Raw genomic sequence first — 26,135 nt, forward strand, 5'->3', positions numbered from 1 at the left:
AATTATAGAGCTCTGTAATTGCATTTTTACTTGTAAGAATTAAATTAGAGCTCTCCAATTGCAATTGTTATTAGTAAAAATTGAATTAGAGAGCTCTCTAATTGTAATACTTACTAGTAAAATTTCAATGGTAGAGCTCTCTAATTGTAATACTTACTAGTAAAATTTCAATGGTAGCGCTCTCTAATTGTAATACTTACTAGTAAAATTTCAGTGGTAGAGCTCTCTAATTGTAATACTTACTAGTAAAATTTCAATGGTAGAGCTCTGTAATTAAAAATGAATGGAAGTCAATGGAAACATATGACTAGTAAATATTCATTTGTAGAGCTCTCTGAAATTGTTACTAGTAAGAATTGAATTAGAGAGCTCTGTAATTGGAATTCTTACTAGTAATAATTGAATTAAAGAGCTCTCTAATCATAATTGTTACTAGTAAGAACTGAATTAGAGAGCTCTCTAACTGTCATTGTTACTAGTAAGAATGTAATTGTAGAGCTCTCTAAATAAATTGTTACTAGTAAAAATGCAATTACGACGAGTAACACTGGGATTATTTTAAGCTAAAACGGCTTGCCATAGACCCGCGCTCTCAGATATTCGCTGCTCTCGCCCAGAGAGTGTGCAATCGCGAATCTCTGCTCTCGCTCAAAGTGCGTGCGCGCGACAGGAAGTAAGTGCGCAAGACTGTCCCAGGTCTTAAAAATACCAAAGCGCAGTGCCCTTAACGCACACTAAATCCACACTATCTCGAATACCGCTCCGGAGCACTATTCGAGGCATAATGCAGGTAATGCAGGTAATGAAAAGTTCGACACACACATGTGGTCTTCATCTTCACTTGAACACTTGGGCCAAATACAGGAAATACGTCATATAAGTGTTCAAGTGGTCAAGTGCAAAGACCGCAAGTGTGGGTATTTGGACAAGGCATGTGTATTTTTTATTTTTGCAAAGGTCCCTTTAGGGGCTCCGTATTCTGCATCTACCAGCAAGCAATGTGCCGTCTATTTTTTTTTTTTGCTGAGCAAAACTTTTCTCTATTGGGCGGACATTTCGGCCACCTGAGCAAAAACATTCTTTATACCAGACCTGTACAGCGAAAAAGTGTGTAACTTTTAACTTGAATGTGCTATTTATACTTGATTTGACCCTTGATGTAACTAAATTATGCCCACTTTAAGTTACCTGAGAAAACATTTTTTTTTACAGTGCTGTTACCAAGAAATACTTTTTTTTTTTTTTTTAAATAAAATCTCACGCAGAACAGTTAATTTCTTCATAATAATATAATATATGAAAAAATGAAGCCGATATTGCTCATTAATTCCCCCTTTTCATTAATTATTTATTAGGGTTTATAATATGATACAATATAGTATAATGTAATATAATGTAAAAACAAACTGAAGCATTTAAACTGAGATCTGTAAGCGACCGTTGCAAATCATTTGAACTTTGTGTCAGTACGTCATAGATAGAACGAGGCATCAGTTTACTGTCTAACTGTGCGTTCACACCGCCGCCGTCGAGAGCGTCGAAATAATTGTAGTAGCCGGTTGTGTCGCGTCGCCGCAACGCTCGCGTCCGGTGTAGACACAGTGTACGTCTCAGAGTTTTGTTACCGTTCTATGCCCATATAGACCGTTCTCTGCCCATCATCCGCTATTTCGTTGCGTTGGCTCTCGTGTTGAGCTATTTCATCCGTGATACCAACTCTATAGCGGTTTGCCCGAGCATTGCAATTATTTCGCATTTCAATCAAATGGCTTTCCCAACCCATTTTTGCGTGTGCGCGGCATATTATTTCTTCTGCGCGGTCACGACTGAGGAAGTGCGCGGCCGCGCACGCGCGCAGCTTAGAGTGAACATTGGTTCTTATTATTATCAATGCTCAAAACTGTTTTTGCTGCTTAATATTTTTGTGGGAAATTTAATACTTTTTTTCAGGATTCTTTAATTCTGTTCAATAAACAGTATTTATTTGAAATAGAAACATTATTTACTGTCACTTTTGATCAATTGAATGTACCTTGCTGAATAAAAGTATTACCGTATTATTATTTTTAAATAGTACTTTGAATCAAACCCAAACTTTTCAACAGTTTCCTCAAAAATATTAGGCAACTGATTTAAACACTGATAATAAGAAACATTTCTTGAACAGAAACATCATATTAGAATGATTTGACTTGAAATGCATAGCACAAAAAACAAAATGTGTTACAAAACTCCCCAGTCTCCCCTACTCAAAAAACCACACCAGCATCTTTCAGCCTGTGTGTATGTGTGTACAGCAGGAGAAACAGCTTCTGTATGGATGAAAGCTTCCCCGAAAGCTCCTTACCGCACCTTCCTGCAATATCCGGTTCCAAATCTCCTCTCCTCCCTCTCATACACTCACATCCTCTCTGCTTCAAAGGGTCTCCTTTCCTGATCCTTTCAGGCACCTTACACACGGACTCATTACAGCATTCAAACATATACAGAACACACAAATGTTACAGATCACATAACCTGACAGCCTGTCACCTTAGGAGCTGCTGAAGAGGGCCTGAAGGAGTTTTAGCAGACAGCTTTTTGCCTGCGGCCCGATGCTAACACTCAACACATGAGCCCGGTGTGCATCAGTTGGCGGAGGATATTGGAAGTGTCTTTAGTGGATTATCTGCCTGTGAATGTGCAGATTGAGATGAGGATAATCCACAGGTTGACGTTTTCCTGCTGGGGTGAATGAGAGTGACATTTTATAATCAATGTTAAGTAGAAACACCAGCCTCCAAATCTCGGCCATGGATTACATAGTTCTTTCGCTCGCGGCTGTCAGGAAGAGGTTTGCAGAAGATACATTGTTTCAACCGGTAGACTGTAATGTTTAGTTTGAATTCCAAATTGCTAGATAGGTGCTTCTCATGCGTGGGGTTTTATCATATTTCCAGGAATTTTATTAAATGTCCTCCTGAGCAAAATGCTCCAGCTCAGCACGAAACGGTCCACAGAGATGGTTCGCGTGTAGAAAAAGGAGAAAGAGAGGGAGTTTCATTTTCTTTTCAAGTAAATGCCTGAGGCTTATCGCTGCCTCTCTGCACCAACTGCAGTTGGCCACAGAATCAGCGTTGATGAGATTAGGCTGAGTGTGGTTTGCGCAGACTCCCAGCAGAGAGTGTTTGCGCTGAAGGTGGCATAATATAGGTAGCAGGTTTTTCATCTGGCAGACGTGGATTTAGAGATGTGGGAATGTGCTGAATTGATGCCACACAGCAGAGCAGAGGTAATACACAGCCATTGGTAATCTTTAATGGGCAAAGTGGCATGTTATCTGTCTTTGTTACATGGTTAAGTAAGTAGAAAGAACCCTTTACTAACACACACTGAATGCTGAGTAAAACTTTTCTTCAGCAGAAGCAGCACTACTAGTGCAGGTACTTGAGAGAAGGGTCTTTGACATTGATTTCTTCATGCTCAATGTGATTTACACAAGCAGGACAAGTAAAGACGTTAGCATTGTTACAGAAATTATATTTTAAAAAATGCTGTTCTTTACAGTTTCCACAAAAATACTAAGCAGCACAACTTTTTTTTAACATTGATAATAATAAGAAATGTTTTTGAGTACCACATCAGCATATTACAATGATTTCTGAATGATCATGTGACACTTAGTTATGGCTGCAGAAAATTCAGCTTCAGGAATAAATTACATTTTAAAATATTTTAAAATAGAAAACAGTTATTTTAATTTGTAATAATATTTCATGATATGTTTGTGATCATATAAATGCAGCCTTGTTGAGCATTAGATACTTTTTCAAAAACATTAATAAATCTTACCGACCCCAGTCTTTCAAATGGTATGTATACTTTTATTTTTATATTAACAATTTTTTTATAATGCAAAGTTTTGCCATTAACAATGTGACTGGGCATCATGCAGTCATTATAAGGCTGTCTATTGATTAAAATCAATTGCATTATATGCTGATTTTATGCTTTTATGGGAGAAAAATTCTCAAATAGGATCATAGAATATTAAGATAATATGTTGCCTGGCATTGAATAGCCTTTATCTAAAGTGACTTTAGTAGTCAATGTATTGTTTGGTTTATTTCAATATCACTGAACATTTGCAATCCATTTTCAATTGAGTTTGTCAGTCTTTCTTAGGTAGAATTAGGGTCCATTCACAGAGAACGTGTTCTGTCTACACTCATTTTTAGTAGTATAGACATCTTTTCAGCTTTTTTTGTGGCATGATGCAATGCAAAAGTCTATAGCTGCTCAACTTTTCACAATGATTCTCTAAACACAAGAACTCATTCATCACTCTCTCTCTATCAATGATTCTGTTTTCTGTTGACAGCCCTAAGAGAATAAGCCATACACCGTGTCTCTCTTGGTCTCTCCGTCTTACCCAGGAGGAGGAGGAGGAGGAGGATAGTGTTAGCAAACTGACCCTGCTCAATGACAAAGACAAAGTAAAGAAGTTGTTTCGTGGGCTGCAGGAAGATCCAAAGAAGGGGACTGCCTGTTCAACAGTGCAGTGCACTATATGGGATGAGTGGGAGAACGAGGAAGCAGTGCGCTGCTCTCTCTGTAGACTGCCAGGATGAGTAGGCTCTTATTGTCTTCTGCCCTTGTCAAACGCATAGAGCTCTCCAGGGTCTCGGCAGCCCAGCTGAGGCTCTATTCATCTCCACCTGCCACATCCCGATAAAGGTACAAGAGAGCACAGTGTTAAAAAAAGAAACAGAGTCAGAAAGGGAGAGGGGGAGATATGACTCATTTTGAAAGCATCAGAGGACTAGCTATAACTGAGGGGAAGAACAGACAGATGGAACAGTGTTAGACAACTTGCACACATATACACAGACGCACACAGACACAGGTGTGCAGTCTATTCCATTTCAATGCTTCATTATGCAGAGAATATTCTTTCTGTTTCTTAACTCCGTTTGATGCTTTTCGTCGTCTGTGTGTGTGTGTGTGTGTAAAAGAGAGAGAGGCAGTCCCACCTGTTTGCTGTGTCAGGTTTTAGACTGGGAGGCAGGCTGACTAATGTTGCTCTCCTGTGCTCAGGAGGTCCAGAGAGGCCTGTCACAATACGGCAGATTAAACCAAAGAAACTGGAGCATACAGAAGGACCTCACACACATACTCTCATACTCGTATACATAGGCAGGTGTTTACAGTTAACTCGGTGAACAGGCTGACTAAAGAGTGTTGTAACAGATAGGCTATTTATAAATTAGCACAATGAGCACAAATTTTACACTTTAAAAATGGCATTATCTGTACTTGGGTGATTGATTTGAATACAAATGTTCAGGGATATAAGATATTACCAATTGTGCCGATACAGATACTTTTGCAGATACTAATTTTGATGTTAAAGGAATAGTTTAGAAAAGAAATAAAATTTGCTGAAAATTGACATCCAAGATGTACATGAGTTTATTTCTTCATTGGAACAGATTTGGAGAAATTTAGCATTAAATCACTTGCTCACCAATGGATCTTCTGCAGTGAATGGGTGCCGTCAGAATGAGAGTCCAAACAGCTGATAAAAACATCACAATAATCCAGAAGTAATCCACATGTCTCCAGCCCATCAATTAACTATAATCTTCCATCATTTAATTAACCTTGTGAAGCAAAAAGCTGTGTGTTTGTAACAACAGATCCATTAAAACTTGTTATGAAATGTGTTAGTGTTTTCAAAATATGTTGTTTTTTATATAATGGGCATATAGTTATTTTTTGCTGTATAGTCAACCTAAAATGTTTTATATATTGCATAACTGTTTAGAATTGCCTACTTTTGGCCAATCCAGTACATTAAATATTTCACAAATTATGTCATTTGATTATTTTATTTTATTTTATTTATTGGAACTTGATGGATGCAAACTAAAAATATACGATTTTTCATAATAAAATAATACGTCCAGTTTCAGTACTTAAAACAGTAGTAAATTATAAATCTAATTAGATAAGCCACATTTGAAGACATTGTAAAATGGCCAAAATATGAATACCCATGACAGAGTAAATACACATAAACTGAATTCTGAAATAATATGGCAAGTTGCAATGTTGTTTGGCCACCGTAAACAACCAACAGCTACAACGTGTTAACACCATAGCTTCAAAAATGATCATTATAATCAACAAAGCCACCTCAACTGAACTGAAATGTAAACAGTAGTTTTCTGCTTGGAGATTATTAAAACCATGCAACAGATATTCTGCATTATAAATAATATAGCAGAATCTCTCGCTGTTGACATGAAATCACACCACCCAAGTATACAAACAATGAATTTAACCATCCCTTTTGTAGAAAGATCTGCATTGGAGTTGAACAAGGCAGCCATGATTGGCACTGAAGCCTGTAAAGATGACAGCTGTCTGCATGACCTAAACTGAAGGTAGCAGATGAACCGCAATGACTTTTCAAGAAAAAAAAAAAACTAGCAGACAGAAATCTAATTCTTTGCATGCCTGTTCTCGGTGAAATGTTACAAGGTGACAACTCCATGTCTGGGCTCTGTGAGGTGGACAGAGATGTTTCAGCCAATTAGGGAACAGCCTGCTCATGGCCCAGTGCTAAAATGGCAAATCTGCTAATATCTACAGTAAGCCTGAGTTCACAGTCAGTGTCAGCTGTCAGACCAGATTTCACACTACCATTGCACCTGTGTTTGTGTATGAATCAATGGTTAGTGTTATGAGAGATGTGTGTGTGTTAAATGTGTTTGTAATGTGATAGAATGCTGCTCGATACTCAGGTCATATGTTGTTTTTGTACAGCATTGCTCATTTCTTTGGGAAGGTGAAGTGCGCAACAGTGTGTTCATGACTCAACTGTTTTTCATGAGAGTGTGTTTGCTCAAGGTTGTGATATAATGTGGAAGTTGACAGAAACTCTAGACAGGACAGTATATTAACCTCCTGAGACCCTGCATCCTCATATGAGGGCATTATATTTTAGTGAATTTCTCTGAGACTATACATGCCACAGTTTTAAGTCTGGATGTCCTGTACAGAGCACATTCAGGGCTTTTCAGAGATACTAAATGTTTGGATGTTTCACCATGACCACTCCCTCTCCTTGGTCTTCAAAAATGTCTGATATTATCTTCTGCAGTGAATGGGTGCCGTCAGAATGAGAGTCCAAACAGCTGATAAAAACATCACAATAATCCAGAAGTAATCCACATGTCTCCAGCCCATCAATTAACTATAATCTTCCATCATTTAATTAACCTTGTGAAGCAAAAAGCTGTGTGTTTGTAACAACAGATCCATTAAAACTTGTTATGAAATGTGTTAGTGTTTTCAAAATATGTTGTTTTTTATATAATGGGCATATAGTTATTTTTTGCTGTATAGTCAACCTAAAATGTTTTATATATTGCATAACTGTTTAGAATTGCCTACTTTTGGCCAATCCAGTACATTAAATATTTCACAAATTATGTCATTTGATTATTTTATTTTATTTTATTTATTGGAACTTGATGGATGCAAACTAAAAATATACGATTTTTCATAATAAAATAATACGTCCAGTTTCAGTACTTAAAACAGTAGTAAATTATAAATCTAATTAGATAAGCCACATTTGAAGACATTGTAAAATGGCCAAAATATGAATACCCATGACAGAGTAAATACACATAAACTGAATTCTGAAATAATATGGCAAGTTGCAATGTTGTTTGGCCACCGTAAACAACCAACAGCTACAACGTGTTAACACCATAGCTTCAAAAATGATCATTATAATCAACAAAGCCACCTCAACTGAACTGAAATGTAAACAGTAGTTTTCTGCTTGGAGATTATTAAAACCATGCAACAGATATTCTGCATTATAAATAATATAGCAGAATCTCTCGCTGTTGACATGAAATCACACCACCCAAGTATACAAACAATGAATTTAACCATCCCTTTTGTAGAAAGATCTGCATTGGAGTTGAACAAGGCAGCCATGATTGGCACTGAAGCCTGTAAAGATGACAGCTGTCTGCATGACCTAAACTGAAGGTAGCAGATGAACCGCAATGACTTTTCAAGAAAAAAAAAAAACTAGCAGACAGAAATCTAATTCTTTGCATGCCTGTTCTCGGTGAAATGTTACAAGGTGACAACTCCATGTCTGGGCTCTGTGAGGTGGACAGAGATGTTTCAGCCAATTAGGGAACAGCCTGCTCATGGCCCAGTGCTAAAATGGCAAATCTGCTAATATCTACAGTAAGCCTGAGTTCACAGTCAGTGTCAGCTGTCAGACCAGATTTCACACTACCATTGCACCTGTGTTTGTGTATGAATCAATGGTTAGTGTTATGAGAGATGTGTGTGTGTTAAATGTGTTTGTAATGTGATAGAATGCTGCTCGATACTCAGGTCATATGTTGTTTTTGTACAGCATTGCTCATTTCTTTGGGAAGGTGAAGTGCGCAACAGTGTGTTCATGACTCAACTGTTTTTCATGAGAGTGTGTTTGCTCAAGGTTGTGATATAATGTGGAAGTTGACAGAAACTCTAGACAGGACAGTATATTAACCTCCTGAGACCCTGCATCCTCATATGAGGGCATTATATTTTAGTGAATTTCTCTGAGACTATACATGCCACAGTTTTAAGTCTGGATGTCCTGTACAGAGCACATTCAGGGCTTTTCAGAGATACTAAATGTTTGGATGTTTCACCATGACCACTCCCTCTCCTTGGTCTTCAAAAATGTCTGATATTAATTTAGTGACACTCTTATGGAAATATGATAATATTTTGTAATTATCATTTAAATCTGACTAATTCTCAAATTGTTTGTCATAAATCAACATCTCAGGAAAATGTTATGGGGTTTCAAATCAAAATATGACTTTCTGTTACGAAACAGGACGTTGATTTCATACATGTCCTCATATGAGGACACCGGGACTAAAAGCATGTTTATTACGCATTTTGGGAGACACAACAAATGAATAGGGAAAGAAAATATATTTCAATATTCCTTTGAAATATTATATATTATTATGAAAATCTGGTCAATTATTACTCCCATTATTACACTTTTTTTTTCATTACATGTTGCCTGAACGTGTTATATAATGCAAAAACACATTAATATGTAAATTAGTTTATAGATACATTATATATAATGAGAAAACCTGTTTATGGCCATTTTACACACATTTTGCATAAAGAAAAATAGTATATCAGATCATTTTGTTATAACATAGTTGAGAATTATCTTTATACAAAGTTTGGTAAAAAAAAATCTTGAAAACTAAAAATGTATTGGTGATTTTTAAAAAAAATCTATTGTTTTTGCCTATGCATGTTCATGTCTTTTTATAAAAAAAAAAAAATTAAGTCCCGATGTGCTCTACCAAGGACGTAGCATAACTTATGAATGAAATATAATTTTTATTTTTATTTTTTTTTAAACATTTTTTTAATGCTCTAAACAATGTAATGACATGAAAAAATATTATTTTTTTCCTAAAATGTTTTGCCGGGTCTCAAGAGGTTAAGGCGGTATCTACCTGCCCTGGAGATTTGTTCCTTAATATTAGAGTGAGTAGAAGAGTCAGTCAACTAGACAGACAAAAGTGTTTTGTTTTTTTTCAGCAGCCAATTCACTCAAGGAATCATGAAAATGGTGCCAAAAATGGCAACAAAATCTCTGCTAAACTGCATTTTTATTGCACTAGTCCACATTTTGGACAGGTCATATTTTACTGGGATCCTTCACCAATGTGATTCAGATATTTGAACCTGCTCTTAAAAAAGCCGAAAGTCTACTCGACTTCATGGCACATCCAGATAATGTTCTTCTCCCTCATTTGATCATCATTTCATGAATTACTGCTACCACGATCAATAGAAAACATCTCTTTTAAATGAACTTCCATTTGCCACATTCTGTGCACTTTGTTAGTTGTGTCAAATTAATTTTGAGTTGTAATTTGTAAAACGGTAATTTATATAATGTTCATAATTTACATAAAAAATATTTTATGTACATTACATTTGCATATGAAGTGTGTTTGTGTTGAAAAAGCTGACAGTTTCCTAATTGAAACACTTTTTCAGTGCATTTGGCATCTAGTTCAACTTGATTACGGTTGGTTAGAGAGTAAGATGCAGTTTTTTCCATTAAAATATTGTGCGCAGACGTGATGCAAGTGAGTTTGTCCCAGTGAGAAGCAGAGAAAAGTAGGGGGACACATGGTTAACAGAGCATGTTTTTTCCTCTTTATTTCTTTGCTCATTCACTCGTTTGGTGAGATTCCACCAGGCCAGCACCAATAAACACGTCCAGTTTTAGCTTTTTTACAGAGGGTTAACCATGAAAAAGAGAACTAATGAAAACCTTATGCTGTGTGCAGTTCATAGTGTTTTATTGTCTTTAAAATGCCTTGCACATCGGCCTTAGTTTCCACTATAGTGCCTTTATATCTCTGATATAGGCTCTTTACCCTGCACCCTATTGATGGGATTCCTTTAAGGTCTATTAACATTAGGATTTTAGTAGCAACATAAAACCTTTTGAGGTCTGTTATTTCAACTGGGTGTGTTTGAGATGCAGATATCAAAAGGCCCTACACTATATGAGAAGCAAGATGCTGCATTACTCATGAATTAAGATTCTGAATAGCTACCCCTGCTAAAGGTTTATAAAAGTATTCTAATAGGCTTTTTTCACATTGTGCTGAAAAGACACTTACGTCAATAATATGCTAAAGGATGTATACTTGCACATCACATGCAGACAAACCTCTGTTCTTCCACATTGATTAATCCGTCTGTGTTTGATCATTAGCACACAACAGAATTGATTTAATGGACTGAAGGTCAGAGGTCAATTACAGCATCTCATTATCTCCAATTCTCATTAATCCCAACACAACTCGGGGTTAAAGTATGTGTGTGTGTGATTTGCCGTCCATGCCACAGGACCAACTGTAGTACTTTATACTGTAATACTTTACAAAGCTTACGTTTTAAAAATCAGAGGATCCTTTTGCATCTTTAAATAAAATGTTTTTGATTCTTGCCCAAACAGTATGATCAGAGGACATTAGTTTTTTTTTTGACAGTCTAAAATATATTTTTCTTTGGATGGTTCAAATATTCTTTTATTCTTCCTTATCTGTCAGTTATTCATGAAGCAGATGTTTTATTGAAATTTCAAATTATCTTTTGAAGGACGAAATCTAAGGCATCATGAATATGAGAATATCCAAACGCTAATTATGAGTATAGCGTTTAGACATGCTCATTATCATTAGCGACAAATACATTAATGTGCCTTATCAATCATATGAGTCATGGAATGGGATTATACCATAAACATCTCATTCTGTCAAAGACATCATAATGTTTCCAGGCTGTAAAAAAGATCAATAGAGAGAGAGAGAGAGAGAGAGCAGTGCTTTCTGGAGTAACACTTAATTAGAAGAAGAGGCTGACCTAGTGTTTTTAAAAAGCCATAAAATGTAGCATATTTCTATTAGACTTGCGTTTCTGATAATAAGCTTTGTGGAAAAAAAATCCAAGATGGCAAGGGTGAGATTAATTATTTTAAATAAACTTGTATTTTATTCAGTACTGAAAAGTAGTGATAAAAATAGTTCTGCACATAATTCAAATTGTATTATTTTACACGTGAATGTTCTATATTTGCATTATGATTCTTGGAGTGGTACATTGTTAGCTAAGCAACATGCTAACTTGAAATACTGATGAAATCAGTTGACTCTGGATCAACTAAAATTCCCAGTGTAAAGTACTTTTGTTGTGGTATGCGGAATTGCTAAGTTCTGTAGTGCTTTTCAAATTAGTCACTTATAAACTTTCATAACTGGTGGATGCTATAGGGGCCGCTCATACAGAATGCTTTTTTTTATGTAAACATGCTAGATGGACGTCTTTGACTATCACGCTCAAATCTTGCCACTTTTGCAGCACGGCACTCAAGTTAAAATAAAAAAAGATTTTTCCCTATTCCCAAATGCAACACCACACTTTTGAAGGCAATTAGGCAACTCTCTAGGTTTTGTAACTTATCTATGGCATTATCAGGGATTTTTAGAATGAAACAGCACTCACATTGTACCTTTGAGTTAATGTGTCAAAATCTGAAGACAAGGAAAATCTTGTCTCTATTGTTTTCTCATTCTCTTTGCGTGCCTTTTACACTCTTATTTACAGTATTTTTATGTGCATGTGTGTATGTTAATTTGTTATGCTGCAACAAAATGATTCTAAAACTGTTGTTTAGAAGCTATAGGTTATACTAATAGTCAGGGTGCGAACTACGGGGGAGCTAGGGGGAGCTCGGCTCCCCTTAATAAGACATAGGCTCCCCTGAAAACGGGATTTGTGAAATTTTGGGGGGGTCTCAAAAAATATTGACAATGTGTTATTTTGACGTGCAGTTTCAGTTTTGTGTAATGTGATCATCGTGGATTATTATGTGTAAAATTGCAAAAATATCATTCATTCATGCATGACGGTGATTTAAACCTAATTCACTTCAATAAAGATAACTATACATGCTATTCTTGTCATGAGCATCAAGGTGTGGGGGCGCTGCGGTGCAAATTCCACTCATGTTTAGTACATGTTAACTCAAAGATTCGTAGAAAAAATATAAACGCTGGACTCTGTGGTCGATTCTGTGTTAAGGTAAGGCATGTTATTCGCAATTATGTGTTGTGGCTGAGTTGTGTATTGGTGTGACGTCATCACGTAAGAGGTGGTAGTAAAAGTGGATGGCAAGTTCAATCAGGCGTCTGTGTGGTTTGATCCGATATAAATAGTGAGTTTATAACAGCTGGGTTGTTATAGGTCTGCGTGACTCTCGATGTCTTAGGCCTAATTGAACGGAGGAATTATGGTATTCTTCTGTAGCCTGACTACGAGTAACTTTAACCGTTGTTAATGTGAACTCAAAGACAGCCTGATGCTTTGTCTATAGACTATTTGTGGGTGGCTGTTTGTTGTTTCACCTATCAATTCGTGTCGATAAAGTATAATAGGGTAAATCCTCTGCATAACGCAAGTAGTGCATACACTTGTAGCTGTTATTTATCTTTGTAAGTCATTGTAAGCCCTCTCTTGAGGCACGCGCAAGTGCACGAACAGCCCCCCCCCCACGTTATAAAAAAAAAAAGAAGTGGGCTCCCCCAAAGTCCACGGTATAGTTCGAACACTGCTAATAGTTTTACATGAATATCAATCACATCAGCAGTCTGATGAATGAAGGTGTATTGTATTAACAAAGAGGTTGGAAGGTTTCTGTTTTTCTGAAATTTGAATATTTGTTAATTGAATTGTGAGTTTGCTCGTCCATATCAATGTTGTTGTTTTTTGGAAGGTGGAGGTTTTTATGTGAGTATACACTGACATTTTTGTGGTTCCACAGGTGTGTGTATACTGTGAAATCTTCTGTGCAGCTCCCTTGAAGCAGGCATCATTAGTGTCTTTTGCTGCATAAAGTCAGCGGGCTCTGTTGGGAGTTAGCTTGCTAACCTCTCACAGATACAGTGTTTTTCCTGTCAGTGCTTGTCACCATGCAGCAGAGGGGAACTGTCCTCCTCTTGGCACTCCCTTCACACCCACCAACAAAATCTTGGTATGGTGTGTGCATGCATGTGATCATAAAAATAAAAGAGTTTCGGAAGAACAAAGGTGCTTTGAGTTTGTGACACACACCAGTGACAGCTCATTCCACATTTTGGATTATACCAATTAAAGACAACAGTGTAATTTTCCTTACTTTTATGTGTAAGTGTTTTTATTACCAGATCAAATTAAACACTTATGTACTGGCAGTATGAGGGGAATACGGTGGTCCTGAAGAAAGGAGGGAAGGGATGCAGTGAGTTTGTTACATTTTTATTGCCCCCCACGAGTCAGGACAAATATGGCTTCTCTTTTATTTCCCTACTGAGTGAAGTCAAAAGTGTTTGGCTGTGTTAGTGTGACTTTCCATTCATGTCTGCTGAACAAATTCAGGCACCACTGACACTTTTATTGTGTTGTGATTGTATTTTGGCTTTGCTGATTTTCTGTTTACTTTGTTTCGATTTTTTTCTCCTCTGCCCTAAAGAGATGAAGTGATAAATAGACAGGCATCCATCGGTGTGGTCTGCGCCTTTTCAAAGGAGTCTTTTATGTGAGAAATTGATGGACTGTGCAGTCTCTATTAACAGATGAAAGAGATGCTTTTTTTCTTTTTCAAATCAAAGGTGTCGTAAGGCTATTTAGGAGTGTTCTGCCCCAGTTGAACCCCAGGTTAGACCTAGGTTGATGTTTCTTTTCCTCCTGACTTTTCTTCTTTAGGGCCTTTATCCAAGCCAAACAAATGTTGTTGTTGTTCAAATGTTGAATTTCTCATCTCGTTACGCCTGTTTTTTCTGACAGAGGCTGAAAGAGTTGAAGCAGAGAGAATTTGCACGGAATGTCTCCTCCAAGTCCTGGAAAGATGAGAAAAAGCAGAAAAGAGCTCTGAAACGACTGCACCAACTCGCACAGCTTAAACAGCAAAGAGACAGGTAACTGTCTCTACAGTTATATATACTTATATATTATATACTTATAGTGTCAATCTGATAATGTATCTTATAGTGCAGTAATTGTGTTTTAATATAATGCATGCACTGTACATTAGATTTAAAGAGAAATGAGATCTGTCAGCTCTGCCTAATAACAATACTGTCTTCTGTTCTTGCCAACAGTGATGACAGGAAAGGTCCAAAGTTAAGGTCTACAAACAAGGATAAGGATCAAGTTAAAATCCCCTTTGCTGGCGGTAGCAGGTTTGACACAAAACCAATAGCATTGTCAGTCCGAGACTCAACTGTCTCTTTGAAGGGCTTGTCCTCAACTCATATACCCACACATCAGCAGCTATGCCACAAAAAACACCCCTTACAGACTAAATCCCCTGCAGGACACCGGAGCCCCAGGGCAGGGGTCTCATTCTGTTTCTCCAGGCGAGCTCAACTGAAGCTTGACTCCTGTGCATCTGTGTTTAGTGATGGACTTGAAGAGACCAGTGACTATCAAGAGCTCCAGCGCCACAGGCACAGACTCGCCCTAGAGGCCCTCTGGTCCTGCTCAAGCTCACCTAGAACCCCAAGTAATGATGACCATGATCTATCCCATGGTCCACCGACTCTGGAATGGGTAGATGGAGACTCTCAAACACAAATAGAAGCACAAGCAGAACATGTGGAAAGCTCTGAAATTAAGGCATGCTACAGCACAAGTGAGCCAGAGAAGCTGGGGTGTCCTGATACACACATTCCTAGAGCAGACTGGAAGCCAGCTGGTTCAGAGGACGGATTGCTTGATGGGGGGCAGAGGCCCAGGGCAGAGTGGGCTTATGGGGGATCAGAGGAGAGAGAATGCTTCAAGTGCCCCGGCCCTACTGTTTACACAGATGGACAGGGCACCATGGCTCAAGGCCAACTCCAAATACACAAAGGCTCAAACCACCATACACAGAAAATCAGCAAACATGGTATTATGCAGAATGGGAAGGACTGTATATCAGAAAAAGAGACAGAGGAGTATAAAATACACAAAATGTGCAAGAATGAAAATACAGGTTCTTTCCTTAATGTACTGAGCAAGGATGGAAGTGTGATGAAGTGGCCTTCTGAGCTGGTGCAGTACACTTCCGGCAAGCCACAGGTATCTTACAGCTGTAACCCTCTATACCACTATTTCAAACAGAAGGAGGGCAAAGTCAAAAGCACAAAGGCTGAGGAGTCAGATCTCTGTGTTGTCGACAAGCTCACAGGCCAGAACGACAGAGCTGAGCCACAAACACAGGATGTTCCAGGAGATAAATTAGGTATTTTAAAACCAAAGAGACCCAAACACAGGAGAAAGGGGAAAAAACGTAGGTGTAAATTAGATCCTGTCAGGATCCAGCAAGCGGGCTGTGCATTCAAAACCTGCTCGCAGACAGAAGCTGGAGGACACTTTGAATTCCAAAGCACTCCAACCAGCACGTCACAAAACAAGCAAGCGTGCACTGAGAGGAGGCACAAGCTGGGAAAGAGAAAAAGATCAGTGAGAGATGAGACTTCAAATGAAAGTGACACCCCAGAGCACAGCCTCAAAAGCATTGTTGTAAGCTCGCTTTCCGCCCCAGCACGTAAAAAAAGGAAGAAATGTCAAACGATGAGGGGGTTTGTATCGGCGCTGCGCTTGGTAAGGCGAAGGTCTTTGCCATATTCTGTTCACAATACGACAGGAAGAGAGGATAATTATCGCTGGTATGACGACACCTATGATTCAAAGAGGGATGCTGCCTCAACTCCCACCAGTGACAAATCTGGGTCATGGAGTGGCCTGTTAGACTTAAACTCAGATGGGGAATGGCCTGTGTACCACATGGGGAGATGTTCCACCTCACCAAGATCAAACTATCTGTACCCTTTGAGAAAAGAGCACAGTCAGTCCAGGTCTTACATTAGAAGTTCCTCTTACAATGATCCTCACTACAGTTACAGTCCATGCAAAGATTTTGAACATACAGGAGAAAGATGGGATTACACAGACCCTTACATCTACAATAAGCGAAAATATTCAACAGTTTGTAACAGCCCAGATCAGCATGAGAGGTACAGCATCAGAAGGCACAAAAGGTTCATTGAGGAGCGTAAATACAGAGAGCACAGATTTCAGCATACAGGTAGGCAGTTATTTTATAGAGTCTATGACAGTCCTGAACCTCAAGAAGATGTCAGGGACTGGTGGTATGAAAGGCTTAGCCCTGTAGGTAGGAGGTACCGGGAGAGAGAAGAATTTCCTTGGTCAAGTCCAGAAAGATGTGAAGACAGGTGGTATAACAAGCCAATGTCCATTCATAGCCCCAGTTCCTCTAGTACCACTAGCATCTCTGATCTTAGTGGGGACTGGTTGTCTAATTCCCATATTAGGCCATCTCCTACTGGACAGAGCCAGAAACACTGCAGTTATTCTGGATGGCCATCCGAGAGATTGGTCAAGACCAAATCCTCCCATTCTCTTCTTAGAAAGAGGAGTCATTCACCCCCATTAGTTACAAGTAACCATGCAGCTCAGCCTACATCCTTACAATCAGGTGTTGGGATAGAATGTGTTACACACAAATCTAACCCAATGCCAACAGACCAGTTGGCTGAGAAGGATCCTAAAGTAAAAAAAGCAAATGCCACACTCTCGTTTCCGCTAATTGGTAAACTACCCTCTATTAAGAAAGGCGCAAGAAAAATAAGGATTAATAAAGATGATGCAAGTGCCTGTATTAGTAAACAGATTCAAACATCTTCAGCTGTTCCATCAAATCCACAAGTTATACCTCAATTTGACAGTAGTACTTCAGAACACTTACAACACACAGATGGGCAAAATCCCAGTCCATCCCAAACTTGTCTTGAAGTTGCCAAGGACGGTACATCAACAGAAACCTGTGCTGCTTCAGCTCTGAATCCAGACAAGACTTTGTCACAAAAGATCAACATCAGAAACCAAGGGGACAATGCAGAAATTGCAGGGATTCACTGTTCAAAATGCACCACCCCTCCCCTTTCAGAGCAACCATTCACCTTCACTGATGATGAGATTGAGAAGTACAGATGGCTTCAACTCCAGGCCCAGCAGCACATGCAGCAGCAGCACCTTCAAGAGCAAGCATCTGTGGACATGACCCATTTACCGGTACCAACTCCAGAGCCACCCGACCAGACCACACTTTCAGCCTGTCTGCCATACAGCATACTCCAGCCCTCTTCTACACCCTCTTCTATTGCTCCTCACCCTTCCCCTTTTGCCCTGCTCACTCCCCTTCATCCCTCTCTCTCTCATCCCAGTTTTGCCCCTCCGATTCCTGCTGCCTTTTTTCCAGCGCCGCTTGCTACTGTGTTGGCAGCTCAACCCTTCCACCTGATCCCAGCCTCATCCCTCCACCCAGCTCACCCTCACCATCATGTTCCTGGGTTGACTCTCCACCCCCTGCCTCCTGTTTCTCTGCTCCCCACGATGCTCAGTCCAATGCCCATGGCTGCCGCCGCTGCCGCTGCTGTTGCTGCTGCCAGAACTCTGCAGATCCACCCCCTACTACATCCTCTCTTCCACAGCCAAGACCTTCAGTGCCACCCTGGACCAACCAGCTAGCTCTGGTCAGAACGAGAGGGGCAAAGAAAATAAATAAGAATATAGTTTTGACTTTAAATGTCCTACAAGACCCCCCCCCCTCCAAGTGTGCTGTGAACTTTCTGATGTTTAGGTTCTACTTTCAGCCAAAGTTCATGTTGAGTACTGATTGATTTTTGTTCCATCTCTGTGTGTTGCAGTGTAGACTCAAAGATAGCGGGAATTTTTACTTTGTTGTTTATTGTTCCATTCTTCATACATCCATCGTCTCCCCGCATTAACACACAGATGAACCTCTCCTGCCTCGGCACACTGTGATTTATCAGCAGTTGAGCCCAGTCAGCAGTTGGCTGAAATTAAGCATAACCTGAAGTCAAATTAAAATGTTAATGCCTTCTTCAATTAGTAATAAGTATAATTAGCATATTTTTACAGTTAGGCTACCCAGCAAGTATTCAAAGGATTTTATTTATGAAGAACTTAGGGGAAATATCCTTCAGCAACCTTAAACTGACTAAGCAAAATGTACATGAAAATTCAGAATAATTCGGAATAAAATTCAGAGAAACGTTTTTCATTAAAATGTTCTTTTTACAATATGCAAATTTAAATCATTATTTGGTGCAGAAATACAGCATGCGATTGAGCTATTGTATCTCTTAATGGATTTAGCAGTGCTCACCACTTCGGTTGAAAATGTCCCGTTTTTAATCTTTTTTTTTCTGTGTTGTTTAGTAGAGTAGAGTAAGTTTGTACTTGCTTAGCTTTAGTGTGGACATGCAATAATGTTTTTTCAATCTATTTAAAGTGTAAAATCTTGAACTTCATTTATGTATTCATACTTTGTAATGTAAGTAATAACAAATAACATGCACTTGATTGTTCATACATGTTTAAGATGCTTTTTATTCTCTCTTATTTTGGTAGAGCCAGACATACTTTCATCTGTAAGATAATGTCATGGGAATAATAATAAATTAAATGTCATTCAGAGAAATGACAGTTTTGTTACTAGTGTCTTTGAGGTCTATAATTTGACTTAAGGCTTTTAAGGTTCAGGACTTTTAGACTTTGAAAGACAGGGAGTAGCGATTGCCATTTTGCCTGGAGGAGGATTGTGGCTGAATTGTCATTTACCCACCTCTAAAATACCCCTCCAGAAAATGGCGTAATACATGTCAAATTCAGTGAATGTCAACATACCTTAATTTCAAATGAGTAGTGCTTCATTGCTTAGATCTAAGGGACTGGGAGCTTGTGTTAATGATGCTTCTCATTGCCAGCAGTGGCCCAATAACACAACTGTGCATTTGCACTAATTAACTCTCTCCGGTACAAGTCGTCTGCTCTGGTAAGCAAGAGCTCTACTCTACAGTCGCTCACTGGCACGGATTGGTGATTCATATGTCCAAACTCTAACTCAAAGTGTGTTGGGCCTGTCCTTTAATAAACACATAATGAAGGCAAAGTTGTGTCCTGCTGGACAGGTGCCGTGGTAAATTATCATGTAAAAAGATTCTGAGAAGCTGACAAGATGTGTTGTTTAGCACTCGACAACATTATTGTGAGTTCAGTAAATAGAATGGGTTTCTCTTTTTGAATGCACTTTATGTTGGAAATGCTAGGTGATTACAAAAGTTTCCAATGATGGTCTATTGATTATAAGACACAAAGTGTCCTACACAACAATACATAGAATTGCAACCTTCATTACCCTAGCAAGCACTTTTGGTTATTTGGTTGCTGCCACTGGAAAGTACAAACATGAAAAAAAAAAAAAACATACAGTAGGATAGATTGATGGATGGTCACAGTTTGTCTGCTGCCTCTCTGTCTGACCCTGATTTGTGCCTTAGTGGATCAGTGGTGAGGTGACGGCTTTCTAATGATTTTTTTGACAACCTCAATGTGGATCCATGCAGATATCCGGTAAGCTAGGCTACCTTTAGGGAGAGCCATGAGGGAAGCAGTGTATGGAACGGTTGCCCTCCCATGCCCTAAATACAGCCTCTCTGCTGGCAGACCTGCTGCCGCGTGCTCATACTCCACAGGACAGTATATCAAACAGACTTTATGAAATAGAGAGCGGGGATAATTAGCAGATGTTACAAAATAAACTCACTCTTCAGCTGTCCTCTCTACGCAACCAACCAAACTTATTGATTAATACTGAATTTTCACACTCACAAAGAAAAAAAAGATGAACAGGGAGTGGTGGAACATGAAAGATGAAGAGAAGATGAGATGAGATGTACTGATCTGAAATGTTGTAATAAACAAGAGGAATCGAAATAGTTACAAGCTTCAAGCATTTACATTGGGGTGGAGTGTGTTTGATGTAAGACACATTGTACATAATTTCTTCTGATATGACCATAGAAATCCATATTCCATATCACTAAGCCTTGGAGCTAAATATTATCACATAAGGGTTATATAATGTAAAATTTTGTACTTTTTCTAGAGCCAAACTTTTCCCTCATTATTGATTTGTTCTACAGTAACTATGAGGCATACAGTAAGACAGAAGAACACTACATGCCCCTCATAGTCTAGTGCCCTGCCAGCCGCTTATTTAATATGCCACTGAAGTAGGGAGCCACTGCTTGGTGCTCAACGCCTGTGGGGGCCACTCAGAATCTGTTTAGTACGAATCAAAGCTGTAGGACATCACCATCTCTGCTGCTAAATGCCCAGTATGGTGCAGACAGTGTACATATCTTCCTTGCTCATTCTTCCATTCTTAGATTGCCCTCTCCGGTGATAGTGTCTCACTGACACCACCCACCACAATCACTGAAAAGAATAATCTATTCAGAGCAGCATTAAGCCACCTTAGTGCTGTATTTAATGTATATAATCTTACCACCTCCTTATCAATTATTTTTCAGTTATTCATGCGATTCATTGATTTAATTTTTTAATATGTATATAATGTCTACACATTTTCTCATCATGTCCAGGGAGAGCAGACAGAAAGATGACCAAGGAAATTGACTCCCTGCAGTTTTTTGAGGGGTAACAAGCAAATTGTTTTCTCTGCTGTAATAGCTCACATTATAATTATGCACTGAGGGTGGGAATGAATTGCACACGCTGATAGCGCTGTTTATTGGTATGTGCTGTCTGTAATGTTTGGTTCTGAGTGGTAGTTTGTGGAGGATGCAGTGGACAACCACAATCTGACAACCAAATGTGCTGAAAAGAAAGACAACTCAAATGTATTTCAGCACATTTAGCTCAGATCAAATGATATCATTTTATATATTACTTCATATTGTAAGTAGCTTTAATATTGTTAGCGACTTTATCTGCTTGGATATTTTAATTTATGAGTAGCTTTGCAAACTACAGTGTAGCTTGCACACAGATTTTGTTGTTACATGATGCAGACAAACATGATGCAACTGCTTAGTTAATTCACCCCTGGATATTGAAGATGGAATCTCTCATGGTCGACCTGTTACAAACACTTGCTAGAACAACTTCATTTTGGGTTGCATACTGATACGTTTCTTACTCACCACTCAATGCTGTGCTATAGACTCTTATTTAACCTAAAAAAAAATAAAAAAAACATAAATATGGGACATTAAATCAAAATGAAAGCCAAAGCCCATCTGTTCATAGGCCCTTAAAGCCAGGCAAAACCCATAATGCTCAGACTTACAGCCAAACGGTGGAGAGATCTGACAGCCTTGGTGTGGGTAATCATCTTCTGCGCTGGCAAAATAAAGTTAGATCAGGTAGAGCCTGTTTTTGATCCAGCTTTAAATGACTTCACCCACCTGTGGAGTAGCACTCATCTGATTATTCCTCTTTTCCTTTATGTAAACCTCCCTTTCTTCTGGCTCCCTCTTCATCATCCCTCAGGTGCTCAACTGAGCCAGTGACAGAGTGAAATAGGCATGTGTGTGTGTGTGTGTGTGTGTGTGTCCGTGTGGTTGTCTTGTATTTCTGCTCCAGTCCCCTTGATTTGAAGTCCCTTCCTTTTCACTTCACATACAATCCATGGCTCTATTGGGCCAAAACTAATTTTATATTGATTTATGTTGTGCATGTAAATCTAAGCATACACGCCATGTTTATTTTTCCTTTCTTGAAGTTGATGCAATGTCTGACCCCATGCTGACAGTGATGTATGCTTTTATTTAAAGATATTCAGTAAAAATGACTCACTTTTTGAGTCTGTTGCCCTCACCACCTCTTTTTCCTTCTCCCGCTCTCTCTATCTTTCTTCTGCCAGGGAAACATTCAATGAAATTGTATATTTTTGAAAAGCTTAATTTGATTGCCTCCTACAAAGTGAAGGCTGCAGTCAACAGTAATTTCTATATTTACAAAAGACAGTTGATTGATACAGAGCAAGCTGTGTGATTTCTCTCCAGCACTTTTATGCACAACCTCCTTTTATGTTCCAGTCCCATTCCCAGAATAATATATATATAATATTTGTTCTGCTGTCTAAAATTATGACTCCTTTCAATGTAAATGTAGGCCTATATCTATTTTTTTCTCTAGGTTGTTGGTTAAATGTTAGAATGAATATAAGACAATGAATGATTTATCATGGCTGTGAGGTCTGTTGTAACACTAGTTATGAAATAAAAAAATATAAAATGCACAGAGAACATTATTCAAACTATTTAGATATTAATGTATCAGCTATTTTAAATAATTGTAAATTTTTAAATAACTAATAATTAATATTAATTATATTAAGAGTTTTGTCTCTGCTAGCCTCTAACAAAATTTAGCATACACGTACATTATATCTATACTCCAATAATTCAGCAGTAAAACGCCTCCTTAGAAGTTGCACTAGAGTTGCATGTTTTGATTATGCATTTTTATCTTTTTATGGTCCACTCTCATTTCCAAATCCCCTTTCCAGAAAGAGCCAAAAAGAGAGAATGCCAAAACTAATTTTAATAAAATAACCAGATTAGTATTCCTGAGGGTTAGTGTAAGCTTTGCCCTGAAGTGATCATAACTCATAAATCCATTTTCAGGAGGCCACTTTGTCCGCAGCTCCTGTGCTTCTGAAAGAGACTCTCTGCTGTGCTCTGTATACCATTAAAGCCATAAAAATCTGTGAAATCAAGTCTAAATGCTCTGAAGACGTGGTTGCACTGAAACTAAATGATAGACTAAAACAAACTAATTACCATTACCCTATAATGATGCAACTTTACAAGTCATGCAACAAAAACAACTGAAGTAAATCATAGAGATTGGGTAAAGTATCTCTATAATTCACATTCTCTTTATATTTGTAATTTTCAGTTGTAAATCTCTTATATTAAAGAGATGAATTGCCCCAAAATGAAAATTCTTTCATCATTTATTCATCCTCACGCTTGAAACCTCTGTATTTCCTCTTTGGAACATAAAGGATATTTTGAAAAATATCTCCATAAAGTGAAAGTCAGTGTGGTTCAGTGTTGTTTTGGACCCCCTTGACTTTCATAGACTGGATGAAAACAATTCTTCAAAACATCTTCTTTTGTATTCCGCTAAAGAAAGCCATTCACAAATTCACACTTACATATGAACAGATAGAGTAAAGGTTATGCATATTTGCCGTGCTGTCCAAAGGGAGGGCTCCGAGCTCGGAATTTGGCCCGAACCCAGTGTACTCCCCCCCGTGCCTCTTACTGGGAATAGGATCAAGCCAAAAGTGAGGAGATGGGGTGGTGGAAGGATGCAGGAAAACTGTCGAGGAACGTAGGTGAGTTGGCTATGAATATATATAGGCCTCCTCTCAAGCTGATTGGGTAGATCATTTGAACGTGCTCCTCCCAAACTTTGTTTATAAAACATTATAACAAGTTTGGAACACATTAGGGTGAGTAAATGATGACAGAATTTCCTACATCAGCTTTAGCTTTAGTTATTAATCTCTGGGCCATGTTTCCCCTTTCCTTTCTCTGACAGAGAGAGAGAGATTTGGGGGAAACTCAAGCAGTAAGAGCCTTATCTCAAGGCACCATGCATAAAAACAAACCATCTCTCACCACGCAAGAGCACTACATCATGAAAAAAGCTGCTCAGTAGTTCGCACACGACCACAGCCTGGGGTTCGAGCCAGCTGGCTACAACAGCCATTAGCAATGTTCGGTTTAGTTATTCAGTGCCTAGCGCTGATGATTAAAGAGACCCAGGCAATGGGCAAGACCTACTCCGTGTGCGAGCGTTAAAGAGAGCGAGCAAGAAAGGGGGGCTGAGGGAAAGAAGAAAAAAGCAAGTAAGAATATAAGAGAAAATAAAGCGCTCACTAAAAAATTCCTCCTTAGGATAGCCTGGTACAAGCTGTATCGCTGTAGATATGCTTTTGAAGTTTCTTTTTTTCTCTGCTCTGAGATCTCGGAGCCAGAGCTGTGCTAGTGCTGCTGAGCACAAGGCTTTCTTAGGCCAACTTAAGCGACTGCACGTCTGCCATCTCGCTGATTCATATTCATACCTGTGAGCTCCCCCTCATGAGAGAACGAGCTTTTGAACCCGCATCTCACTGATCTGCTCTCAAGTCTCAGACAACCTGAAACTATATGACACGCTACAAAACTTCCAGGGAAAAAGAGAAAGTCTAGAAAAATGGCTGACTATCTTCATATCTCAACAGAAATGAAGACGCTTGCATGCGAGGAAGGGAGAGGATCAGTAATCCCGCTGGCAGATGATCATAGTGGGTCGAAAGGTGTGGGGAGATGTTCTCACTAATCAAATTGAATGAGCGGTTCTGACGGTGAGGCTCTGACAGCCTCTCACTCAAAAATACCACTCGTCTCTTCCTGCGATGGAAAGAATGAGGAATAAGATGGAGGTCCGTCTGTGATGGGAGGGAAATAAGGAACACTGAAAATGAATTACTGAAAGTTTGAAAATTACCCATAGTTAGTTGGGTGTCAATCTTGCCCAGACGTGACTTTATTATTAGTAATGCCAAGATAATATTCAAATATAAAGGTGTGTAAAATTGTGCAGTGGAGTTCTACAGGGATGAATTGTTGGCCAAAACACAGAAATGAGCCAGCATTTTAGCACTTCCGGTTCCATCGTCCTGTGGTCAATAGGTATTGAATGGGTTAAATGCCTGAAATAAGGTCTGTCGTTAACACAAGATATTTTCACATTTTATTCTATGACATAAAATGCATAAGTAATACCTCCTTGAAATGTTTTAAAAGCTTTCACTTGTCTTGAAAAAGGCAGTTGCTAACGAGTAGTTAAATGGGACTGCAAAGATTGTTGCTGACATTAAACGTCATCCCATAGAACACTTTAACTGTCACTAGTCTATTTGACAGCCTCGTTGTTTTTAGAATTGCGCTCTTGCAAACTATTCTAACTCAGACTTTAAAGACTGAAAGAGTTATCGTAAGCTTAATGAAGATATGCGCCAGTGGTGTATATGTTTCCAGCTTATAACTTTTTACTTCTGGCGATTGTATTTATTTGAGTTCATTTGTGAAGATTATCATGATGGACAAAACGTGAATCATATCTTTTTGCTGAGCACAGAGCTTATTTTCTGCAATAATCCAAAAGCCAATTGAAAAATCCCTCTGGTTTTTTGTGGAGGTACACGTGGTGATGCTAACTTCCGGGTTTGCCTATAGAAAATACATCATCACTCACTAGAAAACACATAGAACCACTCCATTCACACCATTTGCTGTGTCTGAAGTTCACATGTGAGAGCTTTTTAAACAAACAGAAATGTTGAAAGTGCCATAGTGTTTACAATCCAACAGGCTCTGCTTACACAATGAAATTTGTGGTATTACCCTGCTTAAATTAGTTTGCTGGTCTTACACTCTTCAAGGTAAAGCTTCTTTATTGGTATTGGCGGTTCTATGAAAAACCTTTAACTTCCATGGAACATTTCCATTGCACAAAAGTTTCTTTGTAGTGGAAAAACGTTCCCTTTCAGTCGGTCACTCTTGACGTCACGTCGGATGACC

The 26,135-nt window shown here is 38.7% G+C and overlaps 1 protein-coding gene across 1 annotated transcript in view; it reads left to right on the forward strand.

Annotated features, from left to right (window-relative positions):
- Positions 1-18,947, forward strand: part of LOC107723561 (G patch domain-containing protein 8-like) — a 110,468-nt gene extending 91,521 nt beyond the window's left edge. Inside the window, exons 3-4 of the mRNA XM_016532247.1 lie at positions 14,446-14,576; positions 14,760-18,947. Of these exons, the coding sequence (XP_016387733.1) occupies positions 14,446-14,576; positions 14,760-18,192 (3,564 nt within the window). The 3' untranslated portion in view covers positions 18,193-18,947. The remainder of the gene's footprint in view (positions 1-14,445; positions 14,577-14,759) is intronic.
- Positions 18,948-26,135: the final 7,188 nt, after the last annotated feature.

The sequence above is a fragment of the Sinocyclocheilus rhinocerous genome, unplaced genomic scaffold (assembly GCF_001515625.1).
Source record: "Sinocyclocheilus rhinocerous isolate Xijiao unplaced genomic scaffold, SAMN03320098_v1.1 scaffold241, whole genome shotgun sequence".
Taxonomy (NCBI): domain Eukaryota; kingdom Metazoa; phylum Chordata; class Actinopteri; order Cypriniformes; family Cyprinidae; genus Sinocyclocheilus; species Sinocyclocheilus rhinocerous.